The sequence below is a fragment of the Hydractinia symbiolongicarpus genome, chromosome 6 (genome assembly GCF_029227915.1).
Source record: "Hydractinia symbiolongicarpus strain clone_291-10 chromosome 6, HSymV2.1, whole genome shotgun sequence".
Taxonomy (NCBI): domain Eukaryota; kingdom Metazoa; phylum Cnidaria; class Hydrozoa; order Anthoathecata; family Hydractiniidae; genus Hydractinia; species Hydractinia symbiolongicarpus.
This window is the reverse complement of record NC_079880.1, coordinates 10,258,297-10,286,003: the sequence shown is the minus strand read 5'-3', so window position 1 is coordinate 10,286,003 and position 27,707 is coordinate 10,258,297. Positions and strand designations below refer to the sequence as shown.

Below are 27,707 nucleotides of genomic sequence, written 5' to 3'. Positions count from 1 at the left end.
TAGGCAATAAAGTATGATTACTTTTTATTATTTATTTTTGTATCTAAAGTATATTCTAGGTTATAATATTAGCTATTTTTTAAATAAACTGACAATTAAAATGCAATAATTCTATAATCAGTGGCCCCTGAAAACCCTGACTTTGCGTAAGTGACTTTGCTGTTACGGGGTCATAGGTCGGTATATATTATAGTTTTTTTATTTACAAAACAAAACTAAATTCAAAATGGCTTCTTCTGAAACGAAAAGGGACGAAAAATCTGGGGAATGGGAAATCCTGGATATTCCTCCGCTAATCGATTTTGGTGTCAAACAGAAAGCAGAAAAGGATCTTTTAGGTCCAGCAGATATGGAAGCATCACATAAAAAAGTATATATGTCTTATTTATTTGCTTGCTCATAGTTAAACAAAAAGCTAGTTAGCTAAAACAAAGCTTCTCTGCTGCACTTTTCTGAAGGAGAAATTGCTGTTGAGTTTGATTTGTAGTCAAGAAGTTGGGTATAGTTAAATAGTTGAATAGTTGGTAGTCAGGTGGCTGATTAAAGATCCTCCTCTCTATCTGTAGACTTAAAGCTTAAAAAAACTTCCACAACCCTCACTAAGTGACCACTAGTGAACCTCAAGTGAAGTTTATTTGATCACATAACATTCATGAACTGTAAACAACTATTTTTTTAACTGTATATATTATCTGAAAAAGGAAATAGTTATATTGATATTTAAAACATAGTAACTGTTATAACTTTTATGAGGTCTGTGTGCGATTTCTTAGTAAATGAGGGGCCTTCGAAAAATTTTTTCGGGCCCTGTTAGCAGGATATCGCTGCTAAGATAAAGACCCCCTCCCCCCTCTTTTAGCGGATTTCCGTCTGTGAAATACACACTTTCGGATAAATTTTTGGAAGGCTCAGGGGCGTGTTTTGTAGATAAAAGTTATCGGAATTGATGAAAAGAAGAGTTATGCTCACAAACGACGAAGAATGTTCAGGCCACGAACAAATTTTTAAAATTTCTCAATCCTTAGCGGATTTCTTTTTCAAGCTTCAGACCCCCTCCCCCCTTAGCGGCGATATCCCGCTAAGAGAGTCCGAAAATTTTTTTTGAAGGTCCCTTATTTTTAACTAAAAAATGTAAACGCTCATTATACACCAAAAAAATCTAGCTATCTATCTAGCTAGCTAGCTACATGTTTAAATTTGGCACTGGCCTGTCTTTAGACAGGACCAGTTCAGAAGTTGACATGAAAAGGAAAACCACTACCCATCTACATCCCAAATGAGAAACTTCAAAGTGCGGGCCAATTTTGTTTATATGAAGTCACATGCGTAATTCGCGCCGATTCATCACTCCTGCCCTTCCACATAAATACTAAAACAAGACCCACAACCTTATAACTTACTTTTTACAGAGCATAAAGCACATGAACCATGTGTTGCAGCCAGTCAGTATTATATCCGTAACTTTAAGTATGGCAAAAGCATTTTGCGCATTAACATCCCCAATTAATAAATCCTGTGGTGCATTATTTGTCATGGTCCTAAACCCCCCACCCCCAAAGCATCAACATAGTGCATGACAGCATGAGTATAAAAGAAACCCCTTAGCTCGCTACCAGACTGACTAAAGCAGGGAAATATGCCTCTTGTTCTTTTCATTCGAACTATCCATCTTGATTGAGTTATTTGTGAGAAGCATTGGAAGCTAAAATAAAAGATAACACTTTACCAAAACCTTACAAAAATATATAAACTAAAAAACAATCACAATGAAGTTTGCATTTCTGATATATCCACAAGATTAACTCATAATAATTAAGATCAGGATTTGCTCTCGTTTTTAAAATTGAAAATAAAAATTGACATAAAAATGCCGACAATTATGATATATACATAGCTACTAGAATAAGGTTTACAGCATTTTTTCTGATCTACACATATATGATGGTGCTGTAATTTCGATGTAGTACATTATGGTACAAAGTAAAAAAGAAAATGCCATCAGTGTGGAGGGGGAAGAGGGTCATGATTTTAACAGCCAATTTTTGCTAAGGAGGGTGAATCTTAATTGTTAATCATGTAATAATTCAAAATACACTGGCTTGGGTTATTGTTACAAAAAATGATAAAAGTGGTAAGTCAGTTTGAATATGTGAACTCTTTATTTTTATTTGGTTTTTCTGTAAAAGGTTGTACAGAAAAATAACAGCACCATTTAATTAATCGTAGCTATTTTTAATTAGTTAGTTAATTAGCTACACTGAGCTAGCCACATACCTTGTAACTAGCCTGTACATTTACAACTAACTTACACAAGATCCTAAATAAGTTCATGTAAGTCTGTGCAGGTTGACATTATAGCAATGAGATTAGGTAAATTTCGAGTCGTGGAGTTGGGTAGTTAAGTAGTTGCCAAGGAGAGTTGGAGATCTGCTAATTTTCACATTAACGAAGTTAATAGTCATATTTGCTCTCTTCTGTAGAGTCTGTTATTTTTAAATTTTTAACATGCACGCGACACAAAAAATTGCATTGAGTATACTACAACACGCAATCGTACTCACTTCTGATGAAAATCTTTTATTTAAATTGAAGTGTACAAACTTTATTTTATCTCAAACAGCAAAAAGGTGATAAGAACTGTCGAAAAGTGGAGTTGCAGCCAACTGGTAAAAAAGGCCAGAACGAAAGTCCTTACACCTGATGGAGCTCTACTGATGGAAAACCTTAATTAGATTTCTAGAACACTCTCAGATAAAAAATTTTAAAAAATCAGGAAGTAGAATAAAATGAGGAAAAGATATTATTATAAAATATTGCTTATCATGTTCACACATTTCTTATTCTGAAGTAGACAATACCTTAACCCCTTTTGACACACACTTAGTATATCTAAAATATCATGACAAACTTTTTTTTTGAAAATATATGTTCCAAAAGATAATCAATTTTTTAAAGTATTACACATCTCATTTAATATAAGAGCATTCCATTATTATAAACACATAACTATTTTTATTTCAGGAAAAAGATCGATTATGTGGCTATTTATGGAAGCAGGGTGGTATGTTTTAATTTCTTTTTTCTAAAATTAGATTTTATGCAATGCAGACTACATACATATTGTATAGTCTTCCTGTTGCATAATTCATTTCTGTCAATTTAATCTTGTTTGCATTTTATTGAGAGTGGATATGCTAATGGATGTACCTACAATTACTAGAAAATATTCTTTTTTTTAAATTTATCACTTATGTGATTAGGTATTCAGCCACTTTTCCAAAGCTCCAATGACTTTTGTCAACTGTAGTGATGTGGACATTTATATAGCAGAGAGAAAGAGTATATTTTTCATGTTTACAAGGTTTAAAAATTACTAAAAAGTATATATTATTTCATGTTGTTTTGAATTCAAGGAGTAAATATAAACAAATGTGTAAATGCATTCATCTATGTGGTAAAGCTACTCGCAAGTACAATGGAGCAAACCTGTTGTAAATTTGTTAAAAATCAATTATGTGTTTTTTTGTAAAAACAAATTTAAAACCATTAAAACCTCAATAAAAAAAAATAACAGTACGATATTGAGATTTAGACATGTAATGTTTGTAATAGAGTTAAACAGTGTAGTGCTATTTTCAATCTGCTCTTGATAGTTGGGCTGGCTGATCTTCTCACCTGACATGCATTTTTGTTGTGAATCTTTTATTGACTTAAAAGCATGGCTTCTTAGATAAAATACCCACCTTCCAGGTTTTAAAGAATGTATACCTGGTAACATCACTATTTCAACAATTTACTCTCACTAAAAGATCAAGTAGTTTCATGAGTCAATAATTTCCTTCTCACAACAGATATATTTAATCAAACCACAGGTCTGTCAAATTCTACCTCTGGACTTGATAATGAGAAATTTAAATACAACCAATTGTCATAATCATTAAACTTTAATCTTGGAAACTAGGTCCATTGTTACAAAATTCTGTTCAATACATTATAACTTGAATTGCTTTATCTGTAACAGGGGAAATACTCCAATGTCTCTTTAATGCCATACTCTCAGTCATTACGTGATTGCATTGCATTTATACCTTTAAGGCCAAATAATTTGGTAACCAATTTAGCAAACACTAATGACTTTTGTCATGTCGGTAGCTACATAATTCACCAGGGACTATAATTTGTCCAATTGTTTAAACTGACGTTAAGCCACTCACTTTCCAACCAAATAAGTTGAAAAGAAAAAAATGATTCAATCACCGTTCATCAAAAAACATAATCCTTGTAAACATTATGTTTTCGTAATGTTCTAAGATCTACAGCAGAGATACAGGAAAAAAATTAAAGAAAGTTTCTTACTAGTCATAAGCTCATGGGGAAATCCAGGGGAGTTCACCCTGCTACTGAAGGTACCATCTTTTGTCCTTACCAATATTTAATATTTTTTTAGCAAAAGGTTTATTAAAAAGTTGGAAACACAGATGGTATGTACGGTTTTCTTTTTAAATTATTAACAATATATATCTATCCAAGCAGTGTGACATTTGAAGTAAATTTTTTAAAGAATAAGAAATTAAGCATTTCAGGCGTTGCTTTGCTCTTTATAAAGGTCTTTTTACACTGTTTGATGGAAATGTGTGCATTGATAATTTTGATAATCAGTTTTATTTTAAAGGAGTGGTGCCACGAAAAATCAAAAAAAATAATTTCATCTCATTTTATTGGAATGTTTTAAAAGTTATTTTTTCTCTTATTCAGCCCTTTTTACAATCCTGTTTTAATAGCCGTTACATCATAGTTGGTGAATGGATTTTTTGTGTGTTTAGACAATTCAGCAAATAGAATGATATTCTAGAGAATCCAAGATAGCAATTTCATAATTAGAAATATTTGTTTATTTTATTTTTTATAATTATAATCACATATTATATATTATATATTTTTTGTTTTTTCTTTTGAGTAAGGGACATAGACAACATCCTCTTCAGGGAAAACTTATCTTATTTTTCACACGACACATGACGGTATAACACGGCGATTGCCGGATATTTATACTATACATCATTATTATCTCATATTTTAACAATAATTTTTATGTAGCTTTAAAAAATTATGTTTACGCACATATACCTTGGAATTGTTCGTCTGTTAATGCATCCACTTCCCTGCAACAAAGACAATCAATCTTGCACTTATCACACTTGCACCATTCGTTTCTCCCCACACAAAAACTTTTTCCCAATGTTTTACTAAAAATGTCGTTTCTCTCTCAGTTTCAATGCTTTTATTATCATTTTATTTAGTGGTCTAGAATTGAAAAAGTTGCAGCCCTGTGCCTTTAAAAAGCTCATCAAGGGTTTCCATCTCATCATCACCGTCCTCATGTTCTCTAATTTTGTTTTCTTCTTCAATAATATCGTACTCTTATCTTCTTCGCTGCTCGACATCTTGCTTTCTTTTGTGTTTATATATGTGATCTGAGTATCAAGCTCTCTCTCTCTCTCTCGCTCTCTCGAAACTAAAACATCGCCAATTATGACGTCACAGCAAAAGGTTCTTAATAAAAAGGCGATCTTTGCGCATTGATTAAAAGCATAATGAACAATTTTTTGAAAAAAGAATAAAAACTTTATACTAATGAAATAGTGGAGAATCCAAAGAACAAATAAAAAAAATTTGTGGGACCACTCCTTCAACATTTTTTAGCTTTCTTGTAAACATTGTAAATGTTTTTTTGATATCTTTATTAGGTTTGTTTATGATCACCGTAGATGTCTACTGTATTATTATCGTAAACCGCAAGATGGTGAACCACTTGGGTAGGTATTCACATGCATTAATACAGCTTATGATTTTATAAGCTCTTTTTTATCAGTTGGTGTGTAAGCTTAATCTTCAAAATGTTAACTAAATTGTCAAGTGAGGTGGGTTCAAAACCACATACTTAAAGCCTAATGGTTTATAATGTTGGCTTTTCTAGACCTAAACCTTAGCACATTTGGCCAACTATCTCTAAGACCATCATTCATCACTCTGGTGTAGGTTTAGTTAACTCTAAGTCTTGGTAACTATGGTGAATGATGATCTGCAAGTGTGTGATGATACGATGTCTACTCTATTTTGATGAACTATAATAATGAAAAATATGATCTGATGAACCGCTGAAGGCTGGAGTTTAATTTCTTGGGTTTTTTTGTTTGTAGAAATATTGACATTGCCAATGCTACATTTGGATTTAGTGCTGAAGATAAAGCTCTGTTTCAAATCAGGCAGGTATTTTTTATTCTTTTTGTTTCTTGTTAATATTTGTTAGTTTGTCCTCTTAAATATTTAAAATACTCTGCAGCACACTTTACCTTGGCTAAGATACTTTTAAATAAAGGTAAACTCAGAGTCCTTATATTCATACCAGGTAAACTTTTTGTCAATAAAATTTTATATAAAATTCTCCAGATAGATTTCTTCCAAACATACAGTCATTTCATTTCCAGTGGTGATTGAAACCAAATTATAAAGTGTTTTTAGACTTGTAATCATAACTTTCCTTAGTGCATATTTAAAAATTAACATTTTGTGGTACAACCCATTGTGTTTAAAAATTGTTAAAAACGGAAAAATTGATTTAACTTAATGATTTAATAATTTTTTGTTTAGCTCAAATGACCGAACATACCACATCCAAGCTAAGGATCGCAACACGATGATGTTCTGGTTGCAAGAACTTCAGGTAAGTTTATCCATGCATTTTAAATAATGCAGTTGATTCAGACAGCAAACAGCTGTGGAAATAATTTTAGTTTACGATATTGCACTTTATGTTTTTATATCTCAAACATTATGAGCATACATTTTGCTTTTCTAATAACATTAAAACGAAATGTTGTTTTGTTAGGCTAGAAGAAGAGAGTATGGATCTCACGAACCTGCTACGACTGATTTGGTATGAATAGCTGTGAAAGATTTTTAAATTTAAAACTGTAGTGAATTTTTGTTGTTTGTAAAAGAAATTCTATTTTTGTAGGCAAACAATGGGCTACTTTGTAAACAAGGAATTGTGAAAAAGAATGACGGTATATTGATTTCTGTGTGGAAAGCCAAACATCTAAAACCGAATTTTTATACAAAATTTTTATCTGGTCCTTTTAGACAATATCAGTGTTGGTATGAATGAACCTGTTGAAAAACCAGTTACTATAGGAGATAGTGCTGCATCAACGCAAGGTGGAAACCTAAACTCTTGGAATTTCTCTTTTACTAATCTAAACAAAGAATTCAAGAATTGGAGGTATTTTCTTGCTGCTATAAATTTTGCCTATTTCATTTCACATTGTGTGTCAGTTTTTATTTCTGGCAATTTAAAATATAATGTTAGAATTAATAATGGAGAAAGGGCAAAATTTGAAGACTGTACCCACCCAAGCAATCGTTTCAACTCTTTTGATTACTCCATAAATTAAGCATCACAGAAATTTTGACTACCATACCTTCAATAGTGTTTGCTTGGCTTACATGCTTATAGTTATAAGCTACCACTAAAAGATCATTGAGATTCAATAGTACTTCTGAATAAACAAATGATGTATTTAATTTATCTAAAGGATACCAAACAAACAGGCAGTTAAAAAATCTATTAGGTCAAAACCATAACTCTGCAACTCTTAACTGAGTTTTGATTTCTTTTAGAAAGTCAGCTTTTCTGACACCTACTGGTGAAATATATCCAAATGGAGGGAATTCATCAAGGTATATGTATTAAAAATAAAGTTTATTTTATTCAACAAAATGGCTTAAAAATTATTTGAATTTTTTACACACGGTTGTGTACGTTTTGAGGTTTGCATTTTTAACTTACTGTGCTGTGAAAAGAAGTCTATTACATGCAGTTTTTTGGTATTCTTGGTCTATCCATTGCTCCCTAAATTTTTTTTTGATTTTAAAATTTTAGCATGTTTTACAGCTACTCAGAAGATGAACAACAAACACAAGAAATAAAAGTTACTGGTAAGACAGTTTGATTTTCTTTTTCTTTTGTCTTTTCAACGTTTGTATTTCTTTATTCTACCTTCTTACACCTTTTGATTTAGAACAAAAGCAATACGAAAACAAGCGTAATAAGTCGTAGGTAGACTTTGGTAACCTTTTTTTTGATACAAGTATTTGCTTATATTCGTACATGTGTACCTTCTTATTTAGGGTTGATTTTGGTTTTACAAAATTAGTTGCAAATATAAAGTAAGTCGTAATTTTTGCATCAAGACAAATTTCAGATTTTAGTTTGACCCCATAACTTCAGTATTAATTATCACTGCAGGGTTTTTTATTTGTAACTGCGTAATATTAGTTTTTGAAATAGATCTGATTAAGTGATCAAATATTTAAGTTGTTTTCACAATACTATTTTTTTTGTCATGCTGGGTCTTGTGAAAGGGAAAGCACATTTTTGGGTGGTAAGAAGATATTTGCAGAAAAAAAACAAGGGGAAAATATGAATTGTTGTTTTTATTTCATCATAACATGTTAAAAAAAGTACAGATTTATATTACATGTTAAATTACAGGTTGATCCAAAAGTTGAATTTGGTTTTATTTTAAAAATTTTGTTATCCTAAATCTTAAAAAAAAATCTTTAGTAGTGAGAACTTTTTTATTCGCTTTAGAAAAAAGAATCCACCCACAATCAGCAGGCCAGTCAGTCAGCAAGATGATATAGCTTGTTTAGAATGTAAAGAGGTTGGTATTTACTTCATTTGATACCATTGCCCATGAAGTCCTCCTGACAATTGGGAAGAAGTTTTCTTGCTGACATCACCAAAATTTAGTACTTTTAGATTTTGAGTCTAGTTCGCACAGCTAACCACTTGTTTGTTGATAAATTGTGCTTCTTGTGTTTAGAACTTTGAGATGGTCAATGTTCTCAGAGAAGCGATTTGTGTGGCAGAAAAGTAAGTTAATTTTTAAAGGTTGTAGCAGAACAATAAGTAATAAATTTTAAAGGCATTATTTTTACGTAGTTACTTTTGAGTCTTTTTACAGTTACTTTTGAGCATTGTTAATACAGTGCTCAAAAGTAACAAAAATTAAGGTTTGCGTTTGGGTTAAATCTATCTTGAAATCGTGTCCACTAAATTAAGAAATATGTGGAAGGCTTTTTCCATTCTATAAAAATATATAAATCTATATCAAATTACCTGTATACGTCTGTCTGTCTGTCACGCAAAATGGTAGCTTAGCTGCGCAAGAAGTGAGACACATCCAATGCGGTATAAAAAAGACGGGCGAATCCATGGATTTTTCCATGGGGTTAGCCCATGGAAAAATCCATGGATTCGCCCGTCTTTTTACTAGTATACAATATTTTCAATCTTTTCTTTCTAAAATGTTTATGTTAAAACTTAGATTGCTTTTCTTCAACATTGATTATACCTATTACACATATTTATAAGCAACTTAAATTTCGACCTGGTAGAAAGTTGCTTAAAAGTTCTTCAGCATAAAGTGGAAAGAGTTTCCAAGATTAAAACAAAAACCTAAAAAAACTTGGGAAAGACAAAAAATGTAAGCATAACTTAAATGAGGAACAAGCCTGTGTTATTTTTTATAAAAAAGGAAGTGTTCTAAACGCGAATCATTACATGGTTTGTAGCTTTAAGAAGAAGAAAAACTAATGTTTTTAAATAAAAATGAATGTTATATGTTCATAAGGTTTATGTATTTTATCTTAAATCCATTTTTTTAACAATTTGCTTCCTAACAACTGTCCTTTTGTTTAAATCAGGATGAAACAATATTATAAAAAGTTTGTAGCCATATAAAATAATGCAATACAAGAAATTGGTACTGATTATGGTGTACATCAGAATGAGATCCTTTTTTGGGGGGTTGTCTTGACTGGAATAAACTAAAGAAGAGCAGCCAAGAATTATGGAACAACTAAATGAAGCCAATGTAATGTTGTTAGTCTCTTTAAAATATCCTGGTAAACGTCTGGCTCGGATGCCTAAGATTGTATTGCCAATAAATAACATGAAAAGATAGAAAAACTGATATTGAATGTGAATATTACTGTTACAGTGCTGATAACGAACTCTTTCTGATTTAAACAGATGGCTTTCTTGTTGAACTTTTTTGTTTTCAAATGTTATCACAAGAATGAACACAGCAATGCTTATCAGTAAGATGATAAAGAATATCTGAATTGTGTTTGTTTTTCGAATCTCTCTTTTTGTTGCTTTGGTTTTATATGCAAATATTGTGAGGATTTTTTGTGTCTTACTGAGTGTCGTTGCAACAGGTGTCACAAGGAATACGCCGATAAGAATTGGTCGTAATATGCAAATAGAGCGATGTGGTTTTCCAATGAAAAGTAAAGGTACCATAAGCTGTAGTATTAACCAAGATATAAACTGTAGGTATAACATTAGCGGTTGTGATGACAAAACAAGTGGAGATTGTCGTTGTTGGATAAAAATTGCTAACGCAGCAGCATGAAAGAAAAACCCCAAACTTGATAAAACGAGAAATACAATAGCTGCATTATCAGTTAGATCTAAATAGCTAGTTGTATTTAGATCAATACAGAATGTTTTCTCTGGATTGCTATGTAACTCTAGTGGGCAGGGTTGACATATGCTATCTTCCATTCTCTTGAATGTGTTTCCAGGACAAGGTTGACAATACCAACCATAACTGCTATCCCATCTTGAGTCTTGTGTTAAATTGCCAAATCTTAATCTTTTTCCTGCCCTGCAGTGTGGTATGTGACAATTGGATTGAAAATTCATAATATTATCTTGATAGTCCTCTAAAACTGCTATCCAACTTGGAAACCGAACAATCTTGCCATATATTGCATAGATCATTCGTAAATAGATGTTAAAATCATATGAGATATCCTTTTTAATTTCATGGGTGCAAGTTTTGTTAAAAATTGTGATGTTTAAAGTGGATTTTATGAGAGCTTTGCATGTTGTTTTTTTATCATAAAGTAGCTGACCAAAGACCTTGTTATTTGTTGACAATATTATGTCGAATATTTTTTGACGGATGATTGGTTCAAACAGTCGTGCTCCATTTGTGTACACTAGTCGAAACATGTTATCTTCTGTGGAATTAAGCAACTGTTGTAACTCCTTCTTAATGTTGGGTTGTGTTGTAATTATACTTTTTTGTTTCACACAAAGTTTGTGTTTTTTAATAACATCTTCGTTTATTTTCTGACACTGTGTTTTTTCTGTGCATAGTTCGATGACTCCAAAGTATTTGTGCTTTATTGCTATTAGTAATTTGAGGTGATGACTTCGATCTGCCTCATTATTGACTGGCGTTACTTTTGGATTTTCTGTGAGAAACAGTGGATAAATATCTTCATGGAAATAGGGAACATATCGAATTGGTAATGGCGATAATAAAGCAGCTGCTAGTCGAGTTAGCTCGGGAGATAAAATTGACATCACAACGGTTGCGTTTCGAAATGTTTTATCTAGGTATATCTTGGTTATCGAATCAACGAGAACTTCATTTTTGTTGCATACGTTAACAGTTAGAAGCTGGATTAACTTTGCGTGTAATACTACCCAACGAATTTGTTTCAACCAATTTAAATTTATAGCATTATAAATATTTCCACTTTGGGACTGTGTCAATGAAGTCAGTAGGACTACTGTGTTTTTGGTTGCGTTTGTGTAACTAGTTTTGTATACTTCTCCACATTTACAATAAATTGTTGGAATGTGTATAAGAGTTGTTGTTATTAGCAATAATACTACCAGTAACATTGCTGCTTTGCTGCTTGCACTGACCTGTCTTCACAAAGTTGATCAGAGAATGAAAACATGTAATCAATTAAATATATATATATCTATCTGTTATAACTTCACCAGTTAATTGAAGGTCATTTGTGGCTTAGGAACCTCATCAGCAAGGTAACATCAAAGAACTTTATATATATATAACACATATAAACGTTAGTAAAAGTTAATGTGTTACTTGATTTTTAATTATCTAACTATCGAAGTTTGTGTATTTTTCACTAAATAAAGTGAGTGGAAAATTCAATAAACTTGTTGTATCAGCTTGTTTATATTTGCAAAAATAATTCACAGCTTGAGGTCAAAGTTGCTTGTGATTAAGTAAAAAAATACATGATTAATTTGGGTCATTAACAGATATTTCACATATGCTGCAGCCACATAATTATTTTAACCTTTCTGTAGCTTTTTTATTGATTACTACAACTTGTCAACAAGTATGTTAATTATTGTTAACACAATGTCATGTTATTACCGTGTAAACACAATGTTGTATTATTACTATGTAAACACAATTCTTATGTGTTTGTGTGGTTTCAGTTGGTTAAATTATCTGTTCTTGGAATTGCAGAAATAAGAAAACAAAATACTATCAAACAATATATGCGAAGACCTTTTTTTAATGTCAACTTGACCTTCACCTTTTATGTAATTTACTTTTAATGACAGCACTTTTGATCATATGGTTAAGCATGATTAAGTTTAAAAGTTAAATTGTGTTTGATTAAGCCTTCTCTAACTCAGCTTTTCTTAAATGTAAAACGTTGAAATTTTGATTGAAGTTATCTTGATCAATTTGGTAAACCAATAAAAATTCACTGTCAATTCTAACATGACCAAAAAACTTGAGGAACATTAAAGTTTCTGTTCATTTTTGTTATATTTGTTGAAGTATAGAAATATAAAAATAAAAATATTTTATATTTGTTGAAGAATGAAGTTTTATAATTTATTCCTTGATGAAAACTTGCTGAACAACACGTATACCGAAAATAATTTGCCATTTTTCATTCTTCACTGATTTTACCGTTATGACCACAGACAAGATCATTTGCTTTTGCTAAAATTTATTTATTTATTATCTCCAAATCCTATCATTACGAGAAAAATGGTAGCAAAAAACAACAAAAACATTTGGTGTATACACTCAGTACTTTTTATTAAGAATGTCTTTAAAGATAAAATTTGATAAACATTTTCCATGCTGCCAATGACTGTTCCCTAAATTACAAACTTACACAAAAATTTTGTACTGGTTATAGCTATGCATTATTTTGTTTGTGTATATCAATTTTTTTAAATCTTCCATATGGTTAAAATGTTAAAAATATCTTAAAGGAAATAATTAAATACCTAAAATGAAATTTTAAATATAAGAGACAGCCTTCTAGTTGTTTTCATTCAACGCAACGTGATGTATTTAGTCATCCTGTTGTCTGAGATACAAAAACCATTGAATCATTTTCTTAGGGATGAGGGTATTTAATTTTTTTTTGCAAGTCTATACCGTTTTTAATAAGGTTGAGATTTTTATCATCGCAGAAACTTCTAGTTATACTTTTCGATAGCTCGAATTAATAGAAATGCTTTTAAATGTTATGTATTTTACAAATGCTTTAAAAAGTTCAGTTGTTTTGGATTTTGTAACACACGACTGATTTTTTAATTTTAATCTACAATGGGTTTGAAAATGTTATAGTATGAATAGCCTTGGGAGGCCAGACACTCAAAGAAAGCATCATGACTTTTCTTATGGGTCAAAAAACTAACAACAGAAAACTAACAACAGATGGAATTGAAAATAAAAGTGTTAATAATTTTAGAGATTCATGCTACTACATGTTATTTTCATTCTTTTAGAGAAATGAAAACACGTGATGACGTCATAGAAAGCCTTAGTGAACAACTGAGGTACCATTTGAGTTTCTTTGACCATTTTGGATATACTTTTTTGGTGATTTCAGATTTGTTGCTATTTGTATTTCTACTGCTATTTGCAGCAACAATGTTGTGACGGTGATTCGAAAGTGTATACAATTTGTTGCAATAAATACATTGAACTTCAATTAAACTTCCTTTCAAGCTGCATAATATGTTGACATATATTGTGTTATTATGTTTTTCAGAATTGCAGCTATGAATCGTGGTACAGATAGTAGAAGGTCTGATCATGTTTCTTTTTTTATGAAACTTTCTATACCAAATAAATTACGCTAAAATATATTTATTTGCACCTTAAATTTTGACGTTCAACTTTTTTTTTTAAATTTCTTTCTTTGTTCCTGAAATCTTTTTCAAGCTCGTAATATTGATTAAGTGTTTGTCAGTTTAGTCCTGAAGAAAAAGCATTTGAAGAGAAGGAAGATTATATAACTCAGGTTGGTCGTATATTCTTCTTCCTGGTATTCCACTTCTTCAAAGTACATTTTTCCTGCATGTTTTTCTCTTCGTTCGTCTGTTTAGTTGGTTTGTTATTCATTCTATTTTTATGTAAACGTTATCAAATCCCCACATGACCTTCCTAACATTCGTATCAAACGCTTTTTTTAATAGCTTAAAAGGATGGTGCAAAGACTAAATAAAGAATTGACAGAAGTTACAATATTATTGAAGTAAGACGTCCAATCTTAATGTTTGGAGTATCTTTGTAACATACTACATCAAGTAACAACCCTTGTTGTTGTTGTTTTTGTTGTTTTTGTTGTTATTGTTGTTGTTATTGTTGTTGTTTTTTGTTGTTAGAGAAAAAGAAGTCAAACTGGAGGAGAAACTTGGTCAGGAGAAAGTTTTAAAAGAAATGATCCAGGCTAAAGACAATTCGATCATAGTATTAACAAACAAAGTTAGCATAATATGTGAAGATTTTTTTTACTTGTGCTTTGTGTATGATAACTAAATCCGAATAGGTGAACTACTGAAACCTCTTCAAATTACCAAAACCTCTTTAAATTACTGATGTTAGAAATAGTCTGTCGACCTGTTATAAAAATATGCCAGAAAAGGTGGTTTCTTTTAATATCTCCTATGTATAGAAATAGCAAAGAAATGGTGATCCGGAAACTGTTAAGAGAATTTTTTATTAGGCTTTTAGCAGAAACCAATGTATTGAGATGTATTGTAAAAGATGTGCTGCAAAAAATGTGTTGCATAAAGTTTTTAATTTTAACGTAGGGAAAAAGGATTCAAATTATGTTTTACTGTTGTACATATTTTACCGTCTTATTCTATCTGATAATACCCAATATCTGCCACGTGAAATGGCAACTACATTAAATAGACATACGAAATGCGGTAAATAAAGGACGGGCAGGCCCGGGCCACAGCTAGTTCTATGTAAATGCACAGAATAAGACAGAAATCACTTAATAAACCATAATTATTTAGTCATAATATATCGCAAACATGTTCTAATTGCATAGTTTTGCTACAAGAATAATTTTCAATCAAGAAAAAAAAAATATTCTTGGTTGAGTGGATTTAACATATTTTATGGAGTTTAACTGATCTCTTGAAAAACGAGCGAAAATATTTATCAGCAACAATCTCTTTAAGATAGTTCCATTAAATTTAAGATGAAAATTGTATTGTTAAAACAGACTGATGGGATGTAGATAATAAGGGAGATATTTTTATTTATAATTTAGGTGTTTTCATTGGAGCAAGCAGAGACAGGTGAAGATGTGTGTGAAGAAATAGAAGCGACTGACTTGTATGTTTGTAATTTATAAATTTTTAAAGAAAGATTATGTCGATGTGTTGCATCTACTGCAATAAAAAAAGGGAGACATTCCAATTTAAGAAAAATTTGGCTTATTTAACAGTACTCATAAAAAACCACCATATTAAGTTCCCCCCTCCCTTTTTTAAAATTTTTTCTCGGTCCTGCTAGTTATGAAAAACTGATTGGTAAGAAAAAATAATTTTTGATTTTAGTATTTTACCTACTACCTCTTTTTACCTAAGTTTACGGTTCATATTGTAAAAAAGCGGCTGTTGCTGATTCAAATCTTGTTTTTAACAAAAGCAGTTTTTTTTATATGTCAAGTTAAATCCCTGCAAAATTATTTATTTCTGCTCTTTACCATATATAATTCTCGTCAAATTTTATATTTTTTGTCAATCCCCAAAATTAATTTTCCGCCAAAATTATTTAGTTTTGCTCCCTGACAAATTTAGTATTTTTTGTTATCCGCAAAATTAAATTACCCCAAAATTATTTATATTTGCTCTCCGCCAAGTTTAGTATCTTTTATCATCTGCGAAATTGATTTTCCGCAAACCTATTCGTTTTTGCACCAAATTAAATTTACGTCAAATTTCATATTTTTTGTCATCCGCCACCAGTTCTGCCAAATTTTTTTCTCGCCAAATTTCTTCCCTTTCTGCGACTTCATTGGTTCAGTTAATTCTTAGTGGGCAAAGAAGAGGAAGGGAAGAGAATTATTTCTAAAAAAAGAACTTATTGTAGAAATTTGATTATAATAGGAAACGCCCGTCGATTAAACGTCTATGACGGATCTTAATTTCCATCTTAACTATTAACTGTTATATGAAATGTGGTATATGAGTCTTACTGCTGTTAAAGAACAATTATTTTGTTGCGAACACTACGCTAAAATAAACGCCCACTACATTAACGCCCAGCTGAAAATACGAACGTTAGTATGTATATAATCTTGTAACATTTGTTTAGAACAAGTGGAAGTTCAAATTCACAGGAGGTCATGAATTACTACCAGCTAAAGGTAAAAGTAAAAAAATGTTTTACTCGACTGTTACTTTTTCTGAAAAACAAAAAGTTAAAAAGTAATTCTGTGACTACTGGAAACTCCCTTACAAAGTTGTATTAAAAAAGGTTCTTTATTTTCTTAATTTAAAGCCTATAAATGTGTAATATTCCTTGAGATGACTTTATAGTATACCATAGCTACAAAGAAACATAAAAAATACTTCAAAATATTTGACAATAACAGAAGTTTTACATTATTGTCAATCCAAAGTCAAGAATTTTTCTTTGTACTCCTTGTATTCTTCACTTTTTCTCATACAAAAGTCGTTCTTGTGATCACTTTACAGCTTTCATATACATTATGTTCCTACTCACTAATTTGTATGCTATAACATTTCTTATGGTTAATTTAAAAGTAGAAGTTTGAAGTGTAATATTGTAAGGTACAAGAGAAACAGAGGAAGTGACAACATAAATATAACATATTCTTGGCCATGTAAATGTCTTTTTTAAGCATTTCATATTTTCAGTATCTGGGAGCATATTTTATAAAAGATATGGATATGTTGTTAGAACATATCGTTTCCAGAAAAAACCGTACTAAAGTTAACACTTTCATGGTCAATTTTTTTTTTTAGTTTTTGAAAGTAAAAAACACTTCCAAATTAAAAGCGGTTGTATAGGATCATGTGCTGTTGATAAACGTTTAAGGATATATAAAGGCTTAAAAATTATGCTAACGTCAGCAAAGTCCCCAAAGTACAAAATTATTATACTTTAGATTTTTGTATACCGTTGCTTTCATCGTATAGATCTAGAATTATTGATGTTGCGATGTTAAATTTGTCGATTAACATTCGAGACATAACTTTTCGGCCACTTCAAAGGAAAATGAACACATCCACTTTGCATGTCCGTCTTTCACAGACGGACATACACAGTCTTTGTATTATTAAAGAGAGTATTTACTTCTTACTATTTTTTTTCTACAGGAGACTTGTACAGCATATCAATCGCAAAATAATTTCCTCAACAGTGAAATACTCGAGTTGAACAAACTAAGGAGGATGGATACTGAAAGACTGAAGATTGTAACAGAGTAGGTTGATTTTGTAGATTTTGTTTCATGTTCTGGTTTGTAGGTATACATACTCCCCTACATTCTCGGTTTTATCAATTATTCCCTTAATTCTTGCTTGTAGAGTTTTGTAATAGATTCAGAATAACATTTTTGGAAAAGATTTTACAAGATAAATTTTATTTTTATTTTACTGATTTTTTTGTTGTTTCTTTTACCCGTTCTTCTTTTGTCACTTTTTACACATGGCTCGTCTATCCAGTTTCGCATCACTTAGACTGTAAATTATAGTAAACTGGATAGGTGAGTCAATTGGAAATTTGTCTCGACCATCTCAACTTCATTTGCTAAGGATTGCAACAGAAACTTGAAATCAGACCTTAACATTTGTCTATTTTTAATTTTTGTGTATTAATGAGAATTTAACGTATATAAATATTTCGTGAATTTTTATAATGAATAAAATTTAAACACGCAACAGTTGAGAATAGTGATCAAGAAAAACTTTCAAATTGATGTTGCCCTTTCAATCTTTAAAGAAATTTTCAACAAATCTTTCTCGTGGCTGTGCAAGAGTCAATTTTGTCAAGAAAATCTTGTCAATAATTGCACGTGATGTGAAATATATCACGTACAACCAAGCGTCATATTTTGCAGAACAAAACAATCAATGCATAGGAGTAGATTCGTTATACACTGAAAACCTTTTTGTTAAAGCGTTTTTTGTGTCTAACCTATATTATTATTTATTTTATTTTAGGAAGTTTGAACATACCGAAGCAGAACTTTTAAAATTAAAAAGTCGTTATTTATATTTATTGAAAGAATTTTCAACTCCGCAGAGAGGTTAGTGTTAATATAAACGTTTTAATTTTAAATGTGAAAACAATAACAATGCATTGCATCATGGGATAGCAAAAATTACAAACTGCTCATTCAGGTTTTCAAACGGGGATTTCAAAATGATACTAGATGCTACTAATTTTATACTGGTTTAACGACAATGTAAATAAATAAAGTAAAGTTTTACATTCTTTCACAAATCTCATATAGAAGTTTATCAAAGACGCGTTGCGGATTTCCTTAGTATTCTTTTTTTGTTGTGTTTCGTGTTTTGTTGAATATATTAAATAGTTTTCTGTTTGTTTCTTACTTGTAAGTTTTTTTTCAACCAGTGGTGTTTAAAGATAAATTTTGGTATAGTAATGAGAAAGCAACTTAAGGCGCAGTCTTCAGTTAAAACTGGAGACTACAAACATTTTAGAGTTACTTCATCATCTCGTTAGATGCTATTGTTCATTAGAAGCTTGACCAAGTGACCGCCCCTCTTGTGATAAACGCCCCCTCTTGTAATAAACGCCCCTTTCCAATAGACGCCCTTTTTTAATAAACGCCCTCCCTTTTAATTATTTTAATTATGCTTATTCTGGTTGTAAAAGTCACCATTTTTTAGAGTGTTGCAAAATTAATTCTGCAATAGTGATTCTTCTTTGAGAGGGGCGGTTGATTTTTTTTAAAAAAAGTCCAATTCACCCTTATTGCCCGATCTGTTTTCAAGTCCCCATAAAGCGCCATTACAGTTGTAAACATTTCTTTTCTATGTATTAATTTAACACACACTTTGAATACTAAGCCATTTAGATTTATCCTTTTTCAAAATCTCTGCATAGGTAGTCCCGTTACACAGGAATAACTTTTTACTCATTACTGAAGTAAATGTGAGCATGCGCAGAAAGATGTAAACATCTACATTTTCTTCAGCAATTAGTAGAATTCCTGTTTCCCGTTAGTCCTTTTTGCCAACACATGCGTTAGGTGCCCAAGTAGAAGAACATACATGGAAGAAACTCCAGAAATACGTGTCCACATTCACCGTATTAAATTTTTACACTTCTTCGCCTTTCCTACATCTATCGTGGAAATCTAACAGATTTTAAAGTGAACTCGCCATTCGTTTCATAAAAATCCGGCCTGACAGTATTTATCTTTTTTTTTAATAATTTGAACCTTTCAATCACTCGAAAAAGAAATTTAAATATTTTTTCTTCATGCAGAGAACTAAACAAAACTTTCATTTCTTGAAGGTGTCATAAAACCGTCTTCTCTATTCATCAATTGTAAGAATTTGTTATTATGATGTTTCTGTCGAATTTTCTTTCATTGGTAACATAATCGATACACTATTAGCAACGCCTTTTCATGCACGTGAATTTTTTTGTCACTCGTACCTGAATCATTTAAACGTCCATACAAAAAACACTATTTGTTCACCCCAAGAACGATTGGAAGAAAATGTTCCTTTAATGGAATAAAGTTGCCAGATACTATTCTTGAAAGAAATTCTATCAAACGTAATATTTGACTTGTTATGAATTTGTCATTTTAATGTCGCTAGGACGGTTTTTGTTGTGTCGAAAGCGATCGGCGCGATCAGTCCGAATAATTTGGTTGGCTGAAATTCTAAGGCGGTATTTTTTCGGTGGAAAATTAGACACGATTTGTACTCGTGGTAGAATTATATTTAAACGAAATAAAAAAGATTTAAAAAGTTAACTTTTGAAGTTATTTAGTGATATATGAAGTTACTGAATTTGTCCAAAAATAGATGCAACTTTACAGAACGATTTTACTCTTGTAGAAATGTGTTGTATGCAAAAACAAACCAAGAAGACCTGCGGCTTAAAGATTTCCGCCATTAGCAATAATCTTAAAAAGTAATGAACTTTGAAGAGGACTGAGTAATATGGGGGAACACAATCATTGAATATTCTAAAATTTTAAAATTCAATTTTTGATTATTATTGTCACTGTAAATCATAGCTAACTTAACTTACATAAACTTCATTTCTCTTTATAAGAACAATTTTAAAAGAAAAATATTAAACCTGAAAATTGATGAACAATAAAAACAAAATAAGAACAACGTCAAGGCTGAACTTTTTTTTTTATATATAATCAGTTCATATTTTTTCTTTTATAACACACTTGTCACGATTTTATAGCTAAAATACATTATATTTCACCCATAATATTCAGCCTCAACAATTCCTCGTAAATTAAAATTCATGAATAATTAATTAGTTCTGCTGAATATAGCTTTAGTCTATGCGCTTACAAAATTGTACAGAAAGAAATGACGTAATTATTAAAGGGAAACGTTAATAACATCAAAGATGGCGCATTATAAGACGATCTTCATTATGCCACACTGCACGAGCTCTAACTTGCGATAGCATATAAATTTAAAATAAAATGTTGTTCATTGGATAATAAAACAATTTGATGCACTGTTAGGATTCTTATTGGCTTAAAACTCATTTTAGCCTCGTTCTCAGAAAAAAATCTGTCAAAACGAGGATTTAGGCTTTAGCCTAGATAAGTTTCGGGTGTCCAGCCTAGTTGCGCTGTCTCTATCTATCTCTCTATCTATCTCTCTATCTCCTCAGGCGATTTTAAAGATTCCGCCTTCGCTGGCGGAAATCAATTATTAGGCGTGCGCTAAAGTAGATTCCGTATCTCAAACTAAAATTTATGAAATAAAAATAGTATTGTCATCAACAGACATGACTCTTGTTAGATAATTCATAGAGTAGACGAGACTCATACTGAAACATCTAAGATGATAATATACAAATATGGTGTTACGTCTGAACAGTTGGATGTAACACTTGGGTTTGGCAAATGAGAAAATTTTTTCCTTGCTTTGCAGAAGGTGGAAATGGTTCAGCTGATATGGTTGAGCAACTCATTGATGATGCCATCAAAGAAAATCCTGAACAAGATATGTCAAAAGAAAATAGGTCTGTCTGTTTGTTTTTGTTGTTTTTTTGTTTGTTTGTTTTGTGTATATTATCTTTAGTTGTTTCATGAAGTAGTACTGCGAAAAAAATAGGGCAGATCTCACCAATTTTTCTATAAACATTTTCTTCCAAAATTTCGATGTGTGAAATACTTTAACTTCATCCGGGTACTTCAAAATATATGTGATTTTTAACGTCTACAATTTTCAGCAGATAAGGAGATTTTCCGGAATTCCATCTCCCAAATTTCTTGAATCATTAGACTGGCAACATTAACTAAAAATAACTTTTCTATACCTGCAAACATTCCCCCTTTTCTCGTTTCGTTAGGTATTCTGATAAGTACGGTTTCTACGACATGTACGATGGAGCAGATGGAGAGAGGTTGGAAAATTTAGCAGATCGTTGCAGCGTCTTACTCGACGATAAAGAGGTAGGTTTAAGGCATTATTTATGGTTTCGTATGACTTTCATTGGTTGTATATTAGATATAAAACATCATTTTTTTTTATTTCATTGCAGAATATTTCATTGGAAGTATCAGTAGGAGTGAAGTGGGAAAATTTGTTGGTAGCACAAGGAAACACACCTTTCACTAAAACTGTAATTTTTATCTTGCGTCAAATATTTTGTTTCTAAAAGATTGATAACATCAAGTAAATTTCTTTCAGGTTATCAGTTTATTAACCCTTCACTAATTAACTGAGAAAATGGTTTATAAAATTAACCAAAATTATGACAGTACTTAAGAATGGGTGCCAATATACCTCCTTCCTTATATTTTGTTGAAATGTACTCGAAAAAGGAGTAGGGGATTTGTCTTGCTTTATTATTTGAGGGCTGTAGAAAATAAAATTTTATCAAAAAAATCTAAAAATTTGCCTTGCTAAAATATTTTCTTGTCGTTTGTTTGATTAAGTTTTAGAAACTTCTTTTAATCCATTCAATTATTCTCTTCTAGGAAGAGTTGAAGTTCCTGATACGAAACGGTGTACCCCACGAATTCAGAGCACGCGTATGGAAAGATATGATTGATTTACGAATCAACCGTGAACGAGAAATGGCTGGAACAGGATATTACTTGAAGTTGTTAAAAGAGAAGAAGGGTGTGTACACTCCATCGTCGAAACAAATCGAGTTGGATTTACTGCGTACATTACCCAATAATAAATATTACGATAGGATAGAATCAGAGGGCGTAAGTAGTTTTTTTCACGCACTGTGGCCAAAATTCAATTTTGCTTCAAATGTTTTTAATGTTGTGCACGATAATCTATTGAGAAGGAATCGAGCGCTAAAATCTTCCAAACTAACGAGACTTCTGTGCTCTACACTTGTTGGCTTGAGAACAGAGAGAAATAGTGCAATAGATGAAATACGAGATGGTTCTGTGAGATTAACGCTATCAATTCTTCAAGCCTTGTTTTTTCCCTCTCCCAGTTAAAAAATACGCGACCTGATATAACCTCAGAGTGTCACGATTTTTATACTTCTTTGGATGTTACTACTGCCTCGCTGTACCATACATTGCAATTCTTTTTGGCTTTAAGCTGGATAAAATAAGAATGGTCAATAATTTTGTTTCTCGTAGACTGCAAAACTTCGTCGCATCTTGTTAGCGTATAGTTGGCATAATCCAGCTGTTGGCTATTGTCAAGTAAGCGTTTCTTTTTCTTTCTTTCATATGTGAGCGAGTCTTTGTATCAAAAGTTCTTCGGAGCTTATTTTCTGAGACGAGCTGGCCTGATTGACCGGGGTTGTTCAGCTAGGCGAGATCTTCGCTTCTCTATTAAAGTTTCATTGAAATAAACGGGTTTATATGAGATTCGAACCAGCTAGACTTGCCACGATTTCGGTTAAAACAAGTTAAAATTTATCCCAGTAATTTTGCTAAGCCTGAGTTCCAACGTTAATGTATAAAAAACCGTTAAAATCATTCACTGTAGGGTTTAAACAGACTTGGTGCCATTGCTCTGCTCTACCTAGACGAAGAGAGTGCTTTTTGGTGAGTATTCCTGTTATTGTTTTGCTTCGTCTCGGTTATACTGTGTGATTCCGCACCATGTCAACAACATGTAACATTTTCATTTAAACTCATTTTGTCACATTTATCCGCAGGTGTCTTGTCGCAATAGTCGAGCATTTAATGCCACTGGATTACTATAGTAGAACCTTATTGGGAGCGCAAGTTGATCAGGTAGAAAGAAATTATTCTTAACTTTTTTCTGACCTTTGTGTTGGAAGTGTATGATCATACCCTGAAACTTTTAATAGTTTATGTAGAAAAGAAATGCTTTGTCCTTATTAATAACGCGTTTCTTTAATCCGATTAACTGAATTAGAGGATCTGTCTGTGGAATGAATCATACATATGGATCATATTTGGACTAAAAATAGGGAATTTGATTCACGTTCCTTGAAGGGATTCCTGCATTGAAAATAATATATTAAATCTTTTAAAATTTTAGGATTTTTAAAGAACTTGATAATCAAATTTTTATTCTCCACAACATATAAAAATGTCATTTCCAATGCAGGAATCCCTTGAAAGGCTGTAAACATGTTTTGTATCCGAAATATAGATTTCAACAACTCTGATGGCTGGCATTCTCAGCCTAAGTAAGGTAGCGCCACTTTGATTTGTTTTGCGGACTGTGTATGTTTTTCTTTTACTTTTTCAATGTTTAGAAAGTTTGTAAAGATTTGATCGATGAAAAGTTTCCGAAGTTGGGAACACATTTACAATCTATGAAGTAATTGTTTTTTACTTCTAAATTTTTTAAATACGCAGTCTATGCAATAAAAAATTCGCATCATGGGATGCAGGCTAGACTATAATAACTATTTTATACTGAGAAATCAATGCAGGTTGGTCTTTTTCGCAAACATTTCCAAATTTTTTGCGAAAAATTCGTTCCCGCGAATTTTTCAAAATACCAATGTTTCACAGCTACCAACAGGGTCTGAAATTGCGAAAAATGCCGATTCGCGAAGTTTAATCCGAGAAACTTTGCAAGTTTGTGACTTTGGCAAAATTTCACTCACATATTTTTCTCCAAATTTCTTGATGACGTCAGCTTTTCTTTTTTTAGGTTGGATATGTCCCTCATATCTTTTAACTGGTTTTTAACGGTGTTTGTGGATTTTTTTCCAATCGAGGTAAGCGTATTTGATTCGATTAACTTAGATAATGTAAACTTTCAACCAATTTAGTTACCATTTGTTTTTAGTTGACTCTAAGAGTATGGGATACATTTTTGTTTGAAGGCAGCAAGGTGCGTTATCTTTTTATTTCCATCTCACATAACTGTCAAACCATGTTCACACGCGGCTAGTAAAGATCTTTCGAAGCGAATTCCGTATCGGATAGGGTGTCTTTTGACGCGAACATATATTTCAAAGTGTGTGAACATGGTTTTTTTTGTGATACCTTGGTAACATATTTAGGGAACCAATTGCTTATGATGATGTAGAGTGTATTTGTAGTCCGTTGTTTTATTCTTTAGGGAATAGATTACCTGTTGTTTTAGCTACTCGTTTTTAGTCCCCTTTTTAAGTAAAGTAACTTAAATATCAAGTAACTTGGGTACGAATTATTAAATTGTTATGTGAGTTTCCTCATAAACATGGAAAAGCGCGTTATTTGACACAGATGAAAACTTGGGGTATGTTTTAAATTTAAGTACATGGATTCACACTCCGCCAGCTGCTTTTAAGCAAAAATATTTTTTCAGGAAAGATCTGAAAAATATTTAAATCATTTCGATATGGAGCAAGTCCACAAAAATGAACTTTGTTTTGTTTTTCTTCGCAGGTGCTTTTTAGATACGCTTTAGCTGTGTTCAAAACATTCGAAGACGATTTGCTAAAGATTGGAGATCCTGGTCGTTTATTCAACTATTTTCGACAACTTTCGAAATCTCGTTTCAATATTCAAAAGATTTACCAGATAGCCTTCATACAAGTCAACCCATTCAGTAGAAGAAATGTGGAATCGAAGAGACGATACTATCGACCACTTCTTCAGGTAAGATCTTCCCTTTTATTTTTATTTTTAATCCCTTCAACTTTATTTTTAATCCCTTCAACTTTATTTTTAATCCCTTCAACTTTATTTTTAATCACTTCAACTTTATTTTTAATCACTTCAACTTTATTTTTAATCACTTCAACTTTATATTTAATCCATTCAACTTTATTTTTAATCACTTCAACTTTATTTTTAATCCCTTCAACTTTATTTTTAATCCCTTCAACTTTATTTTTAATCACTTCAACTTTATATTTAATCCCTTTAACTTTATTTTCAATCCCTTCAACTTTATTTTTAATCCCTTGAACTTTATTTTTAATCCTTTCAACTTTATTTTTAATCCCTTCAACTTTATATTTAATCCCTTCAACTTTATATTTAATCCCTTCAACTTTATTTTCAATCCCTTTAACTTTATTTTTAATCCCTTCAACTTTATTTTTAACCCCTTTAACTTTATTTTCAATCCCTTCAACTTTATTTATAATCTCTTTAACTTTATTTTCAATCCCTTCAACTTTATTTTTAACCCCTTTAACTTTATTTTCAATCCCTTCAACTTTATTTTCAATCCCTTCAACTTTATTTTTAATCCCTTCAACTTTATTTTCAATCCCTTCAACTTTATTTTCAATCCCTTCAACTTTATATTTAATCCCTTCAACTTTATTTGTAATCCCTTTAACTTTATTTTTAATCCCTCCCAACACCTCCCAGCATGAAATGTTAGCCTTCATGTTGTTTGTGTTTCTTATTTCTTTTACAAAGTTTTCTTTTTTTCACCAATAGGCTCAGCTAGATGAGTTTGAAGTACTGAGGCAAGAATATCGAGACAAAAGAGCAGATAGCGATGTGCTAGCGGACACACCTTTAAGTGATGATGATGATAATTAGCGCTGGTCTGGTGTCACACACGAAAAGGTATGGGACGAGGTTGGTAAGTTTACCACGTAACAGTATGTTGACAGACACGTCCTTAAGATAATATGATCACACATTCTGAATAAATAATAAGTCAATATTTTGATCAAGTTTACGCATAAAAAAAATGCAGGCTTGCATCTTTGCTTAAAATCGATATTGGAGACCTCTGTTAAGGGCACGCTATTTTGACATTTTTTGATATCCTCCTATAAAAATGAAGAAGTATGGAGGGGAAATTAAACCTGACAAAGCAAATTAAAAAAAAAGTTTAAAGGAATCAAATTTAACGACTTAAAAAGAAAGTTTAAAAAATTAGAGGATGTTTGATCAGACTGTAATATTACTTTCTTTTTTTATAATTTTTTGCATTTTTATGTCTGTACAAAAAATATAGTATATAAAATTAAATACGATAGAGATATTTTTTTTTTTTTTTTTACTTTAGCAATACCGTAGATTCTTTATTTGGTGCCCAGTTTAACGATAGCTCCTCGTATTAAAAGAAAAACATCAAACTTGTCAGAAAATATAAGTAGTAATTTAAGCCAAAGTTTTTTCTTCTTAACGTGAAACAAGCACTTGTTTATTCTACTGAACATCGTGTGAAGTTTAGTAATTTTTGCGGGTACTCGTTTTCGCACATTCGATTAAAAGTTCGTTATTGCGCGACATTAAGTACACAAATTACGCGTAAATTCTAGCGCGCAAATTATAATGCTCGAAAATATAATCTATTTAAAATTTTTACTTGCAGGCGACTTTAAACTGCGCAAGAATTATGACACGCGAAATTATCAGCATTAATCAACTTTCGGAGCTATGTTAAGAGGGGCAAGCAAATAGAGAAAATACGGCATGTATATTTTTTATATTTTATAGTATCAACATTAAATATTCTGAGCACAAAAGTAACTTCCTTGTTAACATCGAGGTTGAGAACTGTTTTTATGTTGTTCCCTTGTTTTGTAAAAGTTCAATATTGATGATTATAATTCTGTAATTTATACATTTGTAAATAAGTTGTTTTGTTTATTTTGTATTAAAGATTTGAATATGATGATTTTATATATTTCGTACCACACTTCTGCCTTGTAAAAAATAAATTTGCTTCGACTGCTCCCCGGTCCCCAAAATTAGGTTTTTCAAATATCGAGTTGAATTTTCCTAACTTTTGACCCATTTTTAGTCATTTGTTAATAAAACCGCGTGTTCTGTACGTTCTAATCGTGTAACATTCCGATAACCAAGCAAATTCCCTTCATCTCTTTAAGTCCGCTTTTTTCATAGCCTTTGTTTGACCATTCATACACGAAGACTTTAACCTTTGCAAAACTAACAAT

General features: G+C 31.4%; 2 protein-coding genes across 5 annotated transcripts in view; one reads left to right on the top strand and one right to left on the bottom strand.

Moving 5' to 3' along the window:
- LOC130646962 (tRNA (guanine(10)-N2)-methyltransferase homolog) overlaps nt 1-6,384 on the bottom strand; it is a 56,716-nt gene extending 50,332 nt beyond the window's left edge. For both annotated transcript variants that reach the window (XM_057452645.1, XM_057452646.1), the window contains exon 1: nt 6,381-6,384. The gene's annotated coding sequence lies outside the window, so the exon portion shown is untranslated. The remainder of the gene's footprint in view (nt 1-6,380) is intronic.
- LOC130646956 (TBC1 domain family member 2B-like) lies at nt 204-27,424 on the top strand. 3 transcript variants are annotated; one of them, XM_057452638.1, is made up of 36 exons: nt 204-370; nt 3,022-3,061; nt 4,448-4,481; nt 5,748-5,816; nt 6,201-6,266; nt 6,652-6,724; nt 6,890-6,937; nt 7,019-7,067; nt 7,144-7,282; nt 7,681-7,740; nt 7,955-7,998; nt 8,082-8,115; nt 8,191-8,229; nt 8,654-8,726; nt 8,889-8,938; nt 13,664-13,714; nt 13,930-13,965; nt 14,136-14,181; nt 14,357-14,415; nt 14,546-14,645; nt 15,448-15,512; nt 16,497-16,548; nt 17,525-17,631; nt 18,371-18,456; nt 21,320-21,410; nt 21,741-21,843; nt 21,933-22,013; nt 22,372-22,608; nt 23,002-23,067; nt 23,357-23,415; nt 23,529-23,607; nt 24,099-24,163; nt 24,503-24,569; nt 24,641-24,685; nt 25,225-25,437; nt 26,233-27,424. In XM_057452638.1, exons 1-36 carry the CDS (start codon nt 227-229, stop codon nt 26,335-26,337), a joined length of 2,775 nt encoding a protein of 924 aa, XP_057308621.1. In that variant the 5' UTR covers nt 204-226; the 3' UTR covers nt 26,338-27,424. The 3 variants fall into 3 exon arrangements, with proteins under 3 accessions (XP_057308621.1, XP_057308620.1, XP_057308622.1); XM_057452637.1 differs by having other exon boundaries at nt 7,943-7,998; XM_057452639.1 differs by having other exon boundaries at nt 306-370; nt 6,201-6,270; nt 7,943-7,998.
- The last annotated feature ends 283 nt before the right edge of the window (nt 27,425-27,707 follow it).